Source organism: Rhagoletis zephyria, unplaced genomic scaffold (genome assembly GCF_001687245.7).
Source record: "Rhagoletis zephyria isolate East Lansing unplaced genomic scaffold, Rhagoletis_zephyria_1.1 Rzeph_scaffold_06174, whole genome shotgun sequence".
Lineage (NCBI taxonomy): Eukaryota > Metazoa > Arthropoda > Insecta > Diptera > Tephritidae > Rhagoletis > Rhagoletis zephyria.
The window spans coordinates 1-14707 of NW_016163257.1; the positions used below are offsets into that span (position 1 = coordinate 1).

The window sequence follows — 14707 nt, forward strand, 5'->3', positions numbered from 1 at the left end:
TTTTCGCTGTTGATTTTCAACGCAATACATTAACTAGCTGCATTTGGTGATGACCATTTTTAGGATACGAAATTCAAATTGCAAACGACATGGACAGCACCGAAGTGCATGTAAATGTTTTTATTATTTCTTATTAAATTCATGTATGATTATTGTTTTACGACCTGTTTCTGTTGATGGTAGCTTAAATTAAATGAANGAGTACGACAGTGTTTGTGCTCAACAAATATGTCATTAAGGATAAAATTGGCAGACAGTATAATGCAGGTTTTGTGCAGGTTTGTATATTAATAATCAATTTCAATAAAAAAAGCCATTAATATTTATTCCATTCGCTATAGTTCGCCTTCTCAAGCATCTTATATCCCCTTCAAGTGGTCTCCACTTGCATGTCGGTGACGAGCTCACGTTTAATGGCTGGCCGACCTCCTATAATGCCAGAATACAAAAACTGGGTTGATTGTTGGAATGACTTACAAACTCGGGGCCAACTTAAGCGTGGTAGTTCGTTGTTTTGGAGGTAATTTTTAATAGATATATCACACGTTTAATAATATAGAGATGTAACTCAAAATTTAAGTTTATGGAGATTTCAGTATGCAATTAATAAGCTTGATAAATATAATATGTTTAGTCAAACAGTTAACCAAACTTCCCAAATATGGCGAAGATATGTCTATTGCCATCTTTCTCCTTGCATAGCAACTGTATGAAATGATAAAACTTTGATTGCGTTTTCCCACAAAATTTAAAATTTGAAATACTTCGTTATATTATTAAACGTGCGATATGTTTGTGTATCTCAATTTTATAAATTAATGTGTAATCTTTATCAGGTCTGTTGGAGGATCATCAAAAGTTGTCACCCTTGGAAAGCGCGGAGACTTTGCGCCCTTACCCACTATTTCAAAATACCAATAAGTCAAGCATTTCAGTTATTACCTCAATCACTGTGCAAACGATGCATTTGAAATATATTTTCGCTGTTGATTTTCAACGCAATACATTAACTAGCTGCATTTGGTGATGACCATTTTTAGGATACGAAATTCAAATTGCAAACGACATGGACAGCACCGAAGTGCATGTAAATGTTTTTATTATTTCTTATTAAATTCATGTATGATTATTGTTTTACGACCTGTTTCTGTTGATGGTAGCTTAAATTAAATGAATCTAGTTCATAAATTATCCAGCATTTGTTATTATCTGGCTGGAGTGATTACAAACAAGAAGTTGGGAATCTAAAGGGATTCCACACCAGTTGGAAATTAAATAAAACTGCCTCTGTTCTGTTTTAAATTTTTTTGTTTATTTTTCCTAGCATTCGGCCAAAAATTAGTGAGTGTTCCAAAAAATGAATGCTACGAAATGTTATGGGGCCTATTTAGTATGCTCTCAGTGCGCGTGGGGTTTGGTTGGAAAATAATCGCGGGAACGCATTCTATTTTGGAAGCGAGAAACAAAAATAAATAATATGTACTAAAAAATATAGAAAAATTTTGTAAATTTACGATTTATTTCTANGCCTAGTTCATAAATTATCCAGCATTTGTTATTATCTGGCTGAACTGATTACAAACAAGAAGTTGGGAATCTAAAGTGATTCCACACCAGTTGGAAATTAAATAAAACTGCCTCTGTTCTGTTTTAAATTTTTTTGTTTATTTTTCCTAGCATTCGGCCAAAAATTAGTGAGTATTCCAAAAAATGAATGCTACGAAATGTTATGGGGCCTATTTAGTATGCTCTCAGTACGCGTGGGGTTTGGTTGGAAAATAATCGCGCGAACGCATTCTATTTTGGAAGCGAGAAACAAAAATAAATAATATGTACTAAAAAATATAGAAAAATTTTGTAAATTTACGATTTATTTCTAAAATATTGAATTATAATAAAAAATAAAGGCTAAACACAAACGGATGCTAAATTGAATCCGAAAAGTGGTAAAAAATATAAAAATCTCAGCAATATTGGACGCTCCGCTCCGTGTGTGTATCCATAGAAAATTTNAAAATATAATAAAAAATAAAGTCTAAACAAAAACGGATGCTAAATTGAATCCGAAAAGTGGTAAAAAAAAATAAAACTCTCAGCAATATTGGACGCTCCGCTCCGTGTGTGTATCCATAGAAAATTTTTAAAATTTACTTCGTGCGAGCGATTGTGTTGGTTCCCTTTTGTCTCATTAGCAAGTAGTTTCCATCTCACGAAAATAAACCAACAAAATGTGCGTACATACACACATATGTATGTATGTACGATCTTAAAATAAACCAAACAATTTCACTCCCCGAATGTGTGTTGGCCTACTAGCTATCGCGTGCATCTTAGCGTTCAACAATATCCATACATACCTATATACGTACGTACTATGTTTGACCAAAGTGCAAGTGTTTATATGAATGTGAATAATTGGTAAAATTTTTAATTCTGTACTTGATATACACACTTCTAAAATAACTGTAAAAACGGGGTTTAAAACGNTGATCTTAAAATAAACCAAACAATTTCACTCCCCGAATGTGTGTTGGCCTACTAGCTATCGCGTGCATCTTAGCGCTCAACAATATCCATACATACCTTCATATACATCCGTACTATGTTTGACCAAAGTTCAAGTGTTTATATGAATGTGAATAATTGGTAAAATTTTTAATTCTCTACTTGATATACACACTTCTAAAATAACTGTAAAAACGGGGTTTAAAACGTAAATCGAGCGCGGGTGCATATTTTCGCTAATATGTCGACTCGACGGGCGCATTCACTGCCGCCTCATATGCTAGATGAAAAGCCGACGCGCGGAAAATGCATTACTGCGATTTGCTTCTCATGGAAGGTGATTTCATGCGTGGTGTCGCACGTGATTTTGGTGTTGTTGGTGGTCTCTTATTGCGTTGGAGGAGCTTATCTATTTCAACACCTGGAAAAACCGCACGAAATCGAAGTGAGTTAAATTACCACGGAAGTACACGACCGAGGGTCCAGAAGTCCAAAAAACAACTTTTGGACCCAACAGCGTACTGGCAGGCCATAAACGGCATTCACAGGGAGTCGGTCTCAACTTACACCAACTTCCGACCTGTAAATGCCGTTTTCTGTACCCAGCCACCTGACGTGGACGAGACAATAGAGCTTCCTCTACTAACTTAGCTCTGGATATTACTGTTGGCTAAACTCCTACCTAGGTAGAATAAATGCAGATGTACCCAATGATGAATGGTCGGGATGCGGAGTCATGACTCGGCACACCCCTTCGCATGCCCTCTAAACCCCACTCAAGTGGCCCAACCCAGTGGCTTAGGCTTCCCGTTAGTTGACCTAGACGACAACGACTAAGTGACAAGCCGATCTAGGCAGGGCCAAGTAGGCCTCTACAATGGAAGAAACCAATTAAGCCTAAGTTGAACTAAATAAATAGCCCTCCTCCGTCCAACTCCGGCTACGCAGTCCATAGTATTGTTGCATCCAACTGTGTCCGCGTTCAGCCTAAACTTAACTGGTTTCTCCCATCGGGCTCAGGACAGGCCAGTTTGTCCGAAAATCCCGCTTGACTGGTATATACATATACATACATATAACTAGTATGTGTGCTGAAAAAAAATAATACTTACTATGTAACATACATCTACCCCCTTATCAAGAGGGGCGCTCTCGGAAAATGCTTAGAAAAATTCTTTCTCTACAGGTGAAGAGGGATATCCAATACCTGCGACTCAATTTAACGGACAAAATTTGGCGCTTTTCCGATAATGCCTCTGTGCTCTCCGAAAGCGATTGGATTTCAAATGTAAAGAAGGATTTGGCTGGTTTCGAAACACAAATAGTGACCGCTATTAAAACAAATGGTTGGGATGGTGATGAGGACGTTACAAAGTCGCAATGGACTTTTGCTGGATCACTTTTTTATTCGATCATCGTTATAACTACCATAGGTGAGTGTACAATATTTAAGCTGATAACTAATGCTAAAGCTAACAGTAAAGCTACATAAAAACATAAATACATTTCTATTTACAAACATAAGCATTTTTAATGCCATTGCCTAATTAGGTAATTTTTTGAAAGCCTTATTGATCTTATCATCTACTTGTTCGGTGAGTTTGCTGCTTTTCGCACTCTTTCCCTCCGCCTGCAGTTTCCGATTTATGTTTCCATTGTCATTGAATATTGAACCATAGCCAAAAGGGCGCCCACCGCCTGGATAGGGAATATAGCCTGGGAACCCACCACCTCCAGTGTAAGCGAGACCATACCCTTCTGTATACTGCGGCCCCACCCCGCCAGGATATTGGGCAGCAGGAAATTGATTGCCTTGTATTTGACCACCTGGATATTGAGTGCCACCTGGCGCGAAACCTCCTGGGTACTGCCCGCTTCCTCCAAATTGCCCGCCAGGATATTGTCCTGCACCACCGAACTGTCCCGCGAAGCCAGGGTTTAGACCGCTTTCCGATCCTAAGAAACCATTGCCCACCGCATTACCACCTCCGAAAACTCCTGGTTGTGTCGGATATCCTACTCCAGGTTGCCCGATGAAGCCATTGGACGGGAAACCACCGGGGTATTGTGATTGCGGACGTCCAATTATACCCGTCGGTCCACCAGGTCCGACCAATATGCCATTACCGCTGCCAACGGGATTGCCAATACCGCCGATGCCCGGGTAGTTGTTTGTGCCGAATAGCTGACCATTGCCGAAAGGAGGGTAGGGGTAATTGCGTGTGCCAACATTTGTGTTTACTTCATCATCTGTATAATCGTCTATCTCATCGTTTTGTGGTTGTCCAGGAAGTGGCCGCCGTGTAGTCGGCTCGCGATCGCGTGCCCGTGCATTGCGGCGTAGTGTAATACCTTGATATTTCGCTGAAACTTCATCGTGGAACGGACGCGATTGGCGGTCGGTGTCGCTTCGTCTGGACCACACCCAATGGTCTTCTTCGTTCACAGCAAAACCACCACATAAATAGGCTGCGAATACAACCACAAGCAGCTTTTTGTTCATTTCCGCAGCTCTGAAATGACAAATGAGAATAGTTTAGACGACTTTAAGTAGGTGCTTTGCAATTAAGACCTAAGCACTGTCTTAAAGAAGGCGAGCTACTTAGCGTTTACTATATAATTTTCCTCTTCTTCTCTGCACGGAGCCTTGACCGATCCTATTCACCACCCGGATGAAGCCCGGCCGTAAACCCAAACAGTTTATAGGTTCGCTCTCTCCCTTTCTACGAGCCCATACGCAATCGCTTAAAAATCACAAAAGAAGTCCACAAATCGCTCCTGGTCGTGTTTTTGGCCACCATTCTAGTCAACGCATAGAACGAAGCTACAGATCTTCCAGAACACCGTACTCAGGACTGCCACCACCTATATAGTGAGCCTGCAAAATCCTCGTTAGGGAACACAATTTTATGCTCAGTAAGCAATTCCTACTCGGCTGCCAGCGCACGGAACACCCGAACTGGAATTCGCTGGGAGCAGACCCACCTCTAGGCAGGTCAGGAGGCATATATTTGGATTGACGGGCGAGATCCAGACATACAAAATCCCGCCCTGTGAACGCCATCATTGGCGTTCACCACGACCTATCATAGACGGAGAGTTTCAGCTGCTTCGAGAGAACCGTATAACTATGGCGCAAATATGGACTGGATACCCCAACAGGTTAAACTGTTGTCTATCTAGACTCGACCCTGACATACCCAATAAATGTTCATACGACATCAACCTCGTCTCCCTTGGTCCTTAAACCCAATCTGCTAACACCAATTTCCCTTTTGGGCCCATCGGGTCGAAACAGCCCGTTTCCTGGCTATATCGTTAGTTTAGTGTTATGACGACGATGGATGCCCAATTGATAGTAGTGCAGATACAGCAAACCAACTTTAAAAGTAAAAAAAATAAATAAAAATAGCACCTTTTGAAACTAGGACGGGTTGCTTCCTAACTAAACTATTTTAAGTGATGCCGTATTAATTCAAATTTCATTTATCTAAATTCAAACTAAGGATGTGCATACTTATGTATTTTCTTATCACTTATTAGAGAAAATAATATTTGCATAATTTTTTTTTGCAAATTTTTTTTTTTATCAAACGGTCCAGGTCAAAAATATTTTTTTTCGATCAAACATTGGTAAGACGTAAGATCAAGATTTTTCTATGCACTTATAAAATTATTTAGCCATTGCCCGCAACATTAGCCGTCGTTTTTTTTTTTTGGTCACTTTAAAAATAATCTATGATGCGTTTATTGTGCGTTCACAAAACCTTAGTTTTTTAATTAATGTACAGTCCAGTTATGTTTATAAATTTTCCAACTTAATCACCTTTATTAGTAAATAATACACGCACTCACACTTTTGTAAATTATTCCTTTTTTAAATCTTCTATAGTTTATTTGGCAGCCGTTTTTTTCACAAATATATTTATGCGTGAGGTATGCTTCTTCTTCTTGTCACGGTGCGTTTGAGCGCGTCGGCGATGGTTGGTAGAATAATTTGGCATGAGTTGGGCACACGCTACTTATATAAAAAATTTAACCAGACGAATCGTCAACTGCAGCGTCATCGGCTGCTACCACACAACCGAAATAAAAAAATTCAAAAAATAAAAATAAAAAATAAATTCACAACATCATTAATCCAAAGTCAATAGTGACGGCTAAGATCGCCGAAACCTGCCGGTGTTTGGCGTAAATTTGAATGTATGGAGGAAAACAAAACAAAAAAGTAGAGCTATTTACTAAAAAAAAAAAAGAAAAGGGATCACTGTTCGATGCATTAAAAACTGTTTTGTTTATATAAAGACAATTTAATACATATATTTGTATTGTAGTTAAATATTTTTACTGAGCAATCGATCGCGTTAGAATGCTCCGCTGCTCACAATTGCAGTAATTTCCACTAAACTCAAGTATTTTTTCCTGTTCTCAAGGAAACGAGTATTTTTCAGCTTGGGCCTGGGCAGAATAAATGCAACATTATTTCGAGAAGAGAAAACGCTGTCAGATGATGGCATTCACGGGTCGAAAGTTGACGAAGGCAATGTGATTGACTCCCGATTTAGGTCTGTCTATAGTGCTTCTGGGGCATGGAATAAGGCTGAACATGGTCTTTGAAATTAGTGAGATCGCTATTGTAAGAGTATATACTATATACCTGCCCTAGCCATTAGTTTAGTTATTGTAAACTAGGCATAAGCCGGTTTGTGTCTATGCCATAAGTGACAGAGTAATGGTCTAGCCCTTAAGGCATGACGGCCCAGGACATCATCTTGCAAATAGTTAGCGGAATAAAGAGACATTCGATATTTGATGGCCGTAACGACGGACGTGTTTTAGTAACCACTTAGCCTTCTGAATATACCCCTATTGCGGTGGCATTTCAAAAGGAACAGTTTGTCGCCATAGAGCTCGTAGGGGAACCTTGCTAGGTACCTTGCTGGAAAGGTCTTAGACATAACCAACCATTCACTCTTCGAATTATCTACGAATCGCTGGCTGACTAATAAAGCCTTTTTAAGTCACGTTATTCCCATAATTACAAAACAGAAAATATTTCGTTTGCCGAATTCGGCATTACGCATCAGCGGGTTGTCCACGCTAGCACGTTTCCTTGTGGCTTCTGTTGCCTTTGGTGGTCTTTTGTATTAACCCATCTATGCCCTAAGACTGCAGCACCGCAGCGTACGCCCATGTGTACATATACTTTGTACATGCATGCATGGGTGTGGGTACGTGCAAGTGCATGTAGATATGTATATTAGACCGGGTCGGCCCACATATGCCCATAAAGAGGAAATATGGGATGTTTAACCTTGAGAGTTTAAGGCATTTAACGCTGCCTGACTATCCGACATAATATTTAATATGACCACATTTGCTCATCTACGAAGACATTCGGTAACACAGACTTCAATTGCGAAGACTTGCGTCCGGAATATCGTTGGGTATGTGACCATTGGCAGACTTTATTGGAATCTTGGTCCAAGTATGCCTGCCACAGTACTCCCGCCACCCATCTTCGATCTGTCGATATACCTTGTACCTACTTGTGGCCTTTCGTCAATCATAGTTATTATCGCTTCAAAGCAGTGACCTTGTAGGGTTTGAAGAAGGATAACTTGGGATCATCCAGGAATGACTTGAGAGCCTCCAAATAACCCCAAGATCTTCACTTTTCATGCTGATCGTATTGGGCAGCCGTAGGTCACTCCAGCGGGCCTCCTTTTCTATCAGAATAGACAAAGGAGGAATACCTGTAATGCCATCAAGGTGCGCATAGCTACTGTGATCGGTGCAGTCGGTGCAGTTACTCAATGGTGCACCCTCGTTTACTTGCTTAGCTTTTGGTCAACATTGAAAGACCAATACGTTAGTTTGGGTTACATTCCCCAAATCTTACCATGAATTCCTGGACAGGCATAAAATTCACTTGTAGCCTTGTTTGCAACATTCGAAAGATGTGAGCTTCAACTGAGCCTTTTGTCGAGAGTTATCCCTAGATATTTCGCCTCTTTTGAAAACTAAATTTCTGTCCCTGCCAAGGTCGGTCTAATCAAAGTGACTTTTCTTCTTTTGGTAAATGGGACAATGGTGGTTCAGTGGGACTTCAGTGGGTTTATTGACAAGCGATTTTTGTATGGTATTTATTTGAAAAATATCTTAAAGATCGACCTATCTCGGCAGCCAGTTCGAAAACGCCCTAACTGGGGAAAATCCTCAAGAACGCCCTAATTCAGAATTCGGTTCAAAAACGTCCTATCTCAGCTGAAAATACACTGAAAATGTGCTGGCTGCCGAGATAGGTCCATCTCCCACTCAGGTGTCGATATACAGCTTTCAAACTAGGAGCAAGCGAAGGTGGTTAGTTAAAAACTTTTTCTCCGGGACCCAATCTAATGTACATATATTTGAAATAAGTTCTAATCCGACGATCGTGGCGATGTTGCAGTGATCGGATTGTGGGACATGCATCATTTATTTGGCCATGTGGGTGGGGGTACATACATATGTGCGTTCTCTTGCAGCAATCATCGTCAACAATCGACATCGTTCGGTGGTCACTGGCATTCTACTTTCATTAATCACCGCATATTTGACGCCCAATAAATGTTCGTGTAAATCATTTATATCATTCGAAGAATTGGCAATTAAACACGCTCGAAATGTATCTTCGACGGCGCATTGTGCAAAGGGAAATTACTTACCACACAACAACAACAATATGCACATAACTATGTATGTATTTACATATATGTGTGTTCTCAAATATATGCAAATTGAAAGACTTTTTGTTATGCTCTGCCTTTTCGTGATCTGAATTTGAAATGTGGCCGTAATGCCAAAAGACACATCTACCCGAAATTGCATGATTGGCATTTGTTTATAGTGAATTGTGGGCGCAAAAAAAAAAACGATTTTAAAACGGAAAATTCAATCTAGAGTTTTTAACAAAGCCATCGATTATTTTACTGAGATAACGGTGTTTTTTACATAAAAATTAAAAATAAATGAATTTGAATTTGACGCAGTGTAATTAACCACACATGATTGTGCTGATGTACATCTGCTCTAAATGTATGTATGTATGTATGTATATATACATGCACAACCATAGATAGATCACCGCTTTTGCTCTGACCAACTTGCCCAAGCGACATGGTGCGTTTCTCACGTGTTTGACCTTCCAAAATTTGGTTTTGATTTTTGGTTTGGCTGTTCACATTTCATTGTAGCTACGAACGTCTGAGTGTTTGTTGCTGATGGTTGCACGATGAACGCTTTCCGCATGCTCCACGCTCCAATGCACAGCGGCGACTGAAAACGGCAACACTGCCAGCACCATTCAATGCTAGGCAAGGTCAGTTCTGGACGCGTTTGCTTAATATTTTTAAAATTTCCCAAAATAGTTTTAATCTCAAAAGTTAGTCTATAAATACATACACACACACATACGCCATACAAATGTAGATTGGCATGAATGCATTAACTTGTGTTATTGGTTAAAGTGTTGTCATTTATGTTTCGTGGCTGTCGCAATCGCAGACATTTGAGTTTACTGACCGCGTCGACGCCTAATCAAAACAAATGATTTTGGCCACCACGCGGAAATGAACTCGATGCGCTAAAAGCTTCGTTTAAGGTAAATCCACTACATTTCCAATCTAAGTATGAATTTAGTTAGTTTGTGTGGAAATTGAAGATCTGCGCTATCACCCCTGTCCAATGGCGTACATTGACTCGGCGAAGTAAAACAAATCCAAACCAAAAAAAAAAAATTTTGATTCGAAAAATCACAACTTTACAAGTTCACCACTTAATTGCAAGTCGGCTGATGGCATTTTGACTCACATTTCCTGCACATTCGGCTGACATGCAAACAAGCGCTCGCAATGGCGGCGACTCCAGCAATTGAATTTAAAAAAAAAAGTGTGTCATCCGCCATAAGGAGGTACCCAAACAATGGAGACCGAACATTCTGAGTTACTCATCGTATGAACGTTGTCGTTCATAAAATTCATAATTGCACGAAATGAATAAAAATTTAACAATATTTATTGCGAGTTTAATGTGAGATGCGCCTGATCATTCATTGGAGTGCCTTGCCCAATGCGTTACAGTTGGTTGACCAATTTTCAATGGCATCCAATGTTTCGTATTGCTTTGTCACATATGTGTGGACATACATGCATACACACAGACATGTACTACACACATACATAGGTATTTCTTATAGGCAGCACACGCAGTTGTTGCAACATCTTCCACATTGCTTTGTGAGAGTAGTCGATTATTAAATATTACAAAATATATGTACATATGTATGTACATGGATTATTATTGGTCGAATTAGTGGCGCTGAGTTTTCAAAATTAGCCTAAAGTTTATAGCTATATTATTCTCCCAAATCATTGTTTTGGCACTGAAAGAAACGGGGGGCCACCCGCAACAAGCCTTTCTTCAACTTCTTTGATTGGTCCCCATTAGCTGCTTTTACACGGGTCGATTTCTGTCGACTGGAAAATCGACTGGAAAATCGACTGAGAAATCGACCAGGCAAAACATCTACATTTGACGTTTGAATTGCCATTTACACTGGTCAATTTTGGTTGAACGACAAAAATCGACTAGAAAATCGACCCACTTAAAGGCAGCTTATGGTAATTTCCATGCCAAAAGAACGACTCGCAAAAACTCGCCCAGGTACCGTGAACTAAGCACCCGCAAAAACAACTACTACAACCACATCTTCGAATGACCGAAAGGGGCAAAAGAAATAAAAATATCTGGAACCTTAAACGATGCTTCAGATAGGTTTGATACCTCCTACCGAGCGAAGGTAAATACAATTACAAAATGTAGAAGAAGATGTATCCTCTGCCATCAAACAAGTAGGCAATGCATTCCGATCAGGTTGTCTTCGGCATCAAAACCAATAGGCGACTTCGTATATGCACACGAAACTAGATCCTTTATAGAGAATCAGTGAATGAATTGTCAATTTCTTCACTGCCAGAAACCTAGAAATCTCCGCAGCGAAATCCACTGCCACACTTTTGCCTACGTGGACCAAGGATTGACGTCTATGTCGATGGTGCCAAAATACCGACAATCAATAATCTCAAAAGTCACGTTTGACAGCCTGCTCCCAACGATGGCCTTCGTCATCTGTAATAAATTTCGTGGCAGAAACAAAGTCCATTAGTCACTAGCCAGCAGCACCTGACGAGCCGACAAAGAGGTCCTGCTCACAATATGCAAAGCGATCAACCGATCGGTAGAAAACTACAAACGTGTGGCGGCACCTGCACGGCTGCAGAACAAACATCGAGCCGTACTTAGACCATCCGTTCGACGAAGAGCGATAAAGAGCGGCACTACTATAGAACATGTATGGCAATGCAGTCAGGAGGAGTCTCATCACCCGTAAGAACAACAGGATCAATATTGAAGAGAGTGGGACTAGGGGGGCTATACGCAAGAGAAATGCGATGCGATAGGCAATCACTACTGCGTATTACTTACGATGTATTTGCCTATCGCATCGCGTTGCTCTTTCGTATCGCATGACCGAGTAGCCGCCCAGATGTACCCTATCACAACTTATTTCCGCCTGTGGTGTCGCAGGGGGTGATTCTTTGAATAGAATAGAAACGAAAGGCTGAAATAAATGAGTAAGAAAATTGTGAGATGCTGACAGCAATAATGCCTTTTAAAAACAATAAATCCCCTGGTACTGACTTAGTTTGGTCTGACGAACCTATGGAAGTTGAAGCAGAGAGTCAGAGAGGTCAGAGTCCTGCAGTGGAATTCTGACAATCGCTACGCTGAGAATCGCTATCGCTAAATGAAAAGCAGTGGGGCCTGAAAGTATGCAACATGGGAGAGTAACACAAGCAATGCGCAATCAGCCAAAGCTGGCACTGTTGCACTAGATGTTGCATGAAGATGGGGCGCCTGCTATTCTTTTGAAGATTTTTGGCGAACAAAATTAGCATCAAGGGTTTTGTTAGAGGACCCGGGTCCACGTAATTTGCATGAATTTTTTTCTAACAGCCACCTTGCCTCTGGAAACCTTGACAAACCTTACAGTATCTTTCTACCATAAGCAAGTTTTTTATAAAAATCCATAGAAAAAGCTAAAAATATCGAATGGTTGAACGACAAAAATCGACCCGTGCAAACGCAGCTTAAAGGATTCAATAAAATTACTAGTATGTCCTTTATTTCCCAATTATTATTTCATATACTGTTTCAACATATTTATGTAATTTTTACATTTTTCAGGATATGGACACATATCGCCACGGACGGACTGGGGTAAAGTGACAACAATTTTTTACGCTATTGTGGGTATTCCTCTAATGCTGCTGTGCCTTTCTAATATCGGCGATGTGATGGCCACTTCTTTTAGGTAGCCAACCAGCTCCAATACAGACCTTAAACAATTTTCCAACCGAAATTTATTTCTTAATAATTTGATTCAGATTCATATACTGGCGCGTTTGCTGCTATGTATGCACGCGCGCTGCGCGGCGCCCACGTCGTCCGCGTCAGCGCTCCAGCCGAGGTCAGCGTTACGCGTCCCGTTCTCAACCGCCGCCAATACGGCGATCTATCCGTCTTACGCACCGCTCGGTAGCCGATTCCGGTTTCGGTAACTCGGTTGGCCTACCGCACGCCCACTCTGATCCTGAATTGCGCAGCGGGCGTCACGACTACGAAGGCGGACGCAGCAGTGGTCGACGCCACCAACACATCAGCAGTCCACAGCGCAGCCGCCACATACCGCCTTACCAATACGAGCAACAGTCCTACGATGAAGGACCGCGGCAAACACAAACTCTCAACCGCGGCTCAAGATTCGGGCGCAGCATGCGTAATCGCGAAAGCTTACGTGGCCGACACACTGTCGAGCGTGAGCGCTATGTTGGACACTCCCGACAGCGGCTTGGTTCGTGTGAAGATCTAGGTGGACCGCCGATTCCGCCGCCCTCGAAACGTTCGTTCAGCATGCGATCGGTGCGCGCGTCNCTAATTTTCTTTTTTATATAGCTTAGTTTTACAGTTGATTATTAAGCTTTCGGTTTCTTCTATCACTTTTTACGTATCTGCACGTCGGTTATACGGTGTTTACATGAGGCAAAGTTTAGTTGAAAGCAATAATCGCATGGCCTTTCAACCAATTGCTTCCAATGAAGTTGGGGGGCAGCCAACTTTTGATTCAACTAATCGCCTCTAAAATTGTCTGGAAAATCGCCTCATGTAAACACCCTTTTAGAGATGAGTTGGAGATCGATGTTGGATATCAACTTGAGAATTATGAATTTCTCTAAGGTTGGAGAAATATTTTTCTGGTGTTTGCTGGGATAGCAGATATATATATATATATATATATATCGTCGTTTAAAGTACAAAACCGCGTATCGTGCTTCTGCAAAATCGCATAACTGACACACAAGCTCTTGGCTCAATCCTTATCCATTCGTCTTGAAATATACTAGGCAGATATGCGATTGCTTTATAAATAAAATTATAGTTTAAAAAACTAAAACCTCCCTATTATAATTGCCATTCGTACTGTCATCAGGTATGTAACTTGAGAATAGAAATCGCTGCATCTTTTAGGCGCATCAATATTACATAGTTACATCCCGAGCTTATAAAAAGAAGGTAACAAAAAGAGAACCATTTTGAAATATCAGTGTTTTTACAGTCTAGAAAATAATTTCTAAAACTTCACATACGCGGTCGCACTTTAAACGACGACATATATGTCCACTTGAAGATTTGTTTTTTTCAAATAAACTTGAACAAAACAAAGTTTCGTAACAAGCTGGAAACCACCACCTTAAGTGGTATTCTTTATACAAAGGATTACTTAAAAAATTGCGGTCATGAATGCCATGATATAGATTTAAATGCGAACAAAGATTTATTAAAATATATTAAAAGGATAATTTCAAGACTCAAATTAAAACGTATTTATTAATTTATATGTCATACCTGTATATTTTTGAAGTTATCTGCAATTTTTTGTTAGTTTTCTGGCAACACTGTATGCACGGAGGAACAGGAACTACAATAGCAGAAGAATACTTAAATATAAAGCAGTTGATATCCATGATACAAATATTTAATATTAGGTAGAACCGCTCGCTCATTTCGTCGGCCATCATTTATTTTTTAAAGTTTGTCTACT

At 40.3% G+C, this 14707-nt stretch overlaps 3 protein-coding genes across 4 annotated transcripts; 2 read left to right on the top strand and 1 right to left on the bottom strand.

Moving 5' to 3' along the window:
* The first annotated feature begins 200 nt into the window (after nucleotides 1-200).
* Nucleotides 201-1302, top strand: LOC108372931 (mitochondrial carrier homolog 2-like). The gene is made up of 3 exons (XM_017628752.1): nucleotides 201-278; nucleotides 342-520; nucleotides 837-1302. Exons 2-3 carry the CDS (start codon nucleotides 390-392, stop codon nucleotides 919-921), a joined length of 216 nt encoding a protein of 71 aa, XP_017484241.1. The 5' UTR covers nucleotides 201-278; nucleotides 342-389; the 3' UTR covers nucleotides 922-1302.
* A 1404-nt stretch (nucleotides 1303-2706) lies between these two features.
* Nucleotides 2707-13560, top strand: LOC108372927 (potassium two pore domain channel subfamily K member galene). The gene is made up of 4 exons (XM_017628740.1): nucleotides 2707-2950; nucleotides 3692-3938; nucleotides 12793-12919; nucleotides 12993-13560. Exons 1-4 carry the CDS (start codon nucleotides 2747-2749, stop codon nucleotides 13558-13560), a joined length of 1146 nt encoding a protein of 381 aa, XP_017484229.1. The 5' UTR covers nucleotides 2707-2746.
* On the bottom strand, nucleotides 3853-6504 carry LOC108372928 (collagen alpha-2(IV) chain). Of its 2 annotated transcripts, none has more exons than XM_017628743.1 (2): nucleotides 6361-6504; nucleotides 3853-5018 (listed from the first exon to the last, which is right to left on the bottom strand). In XM_017628743.1, the coding sequence occupies exon 2, from the start codon at nucleotides 5006-5008 to the stop codon at nucleotides 4049-4051; it is 960 nt and encodes a 319-aa protein (XP_017484232.1). In that variant the 5' UTR covers nucleotides 5009-5018; nucleotides 6361-6504; the 3' UTR covers nucleotides 3853-4048. The 2 variants fall into 2 exon arrangements, with proteins under 2 accessions (XP_017484232.1, XP_017484231.1); XM_017628742.1 differs by having other exon boundaries at nucleotides 6332-6504.
* Nucleotides 13561-14707: the final 1147 nt, after the last annotated feature.

What these genes read in the sequence shown, in the direction of transcription:
- LOC108372931 (XM_017628752.1), top strand. Translation starts at nt 390, where the DNA reads ATGTCGGTGACGAGCTCACGTTTAATGGCTGGCCGACCTCCTATAATG. An exon ending in GGTAGTTCGTTGTTTTGGAG is followed by an intron (nt 521 to 836) that starts GTAATTTTTAAT and finishes AATCTTTATCAG; the next exon opens with GTCTGTTGGAGGATCATCAA.
- LOC108372928 (XM_017628743.1), bottom strand. Translation starts at nt 5,008, where the DNA reads ATGAACAAAAAGCTGCTTGTGGTTGTATTCGCAGCCTATTTATGTGGT.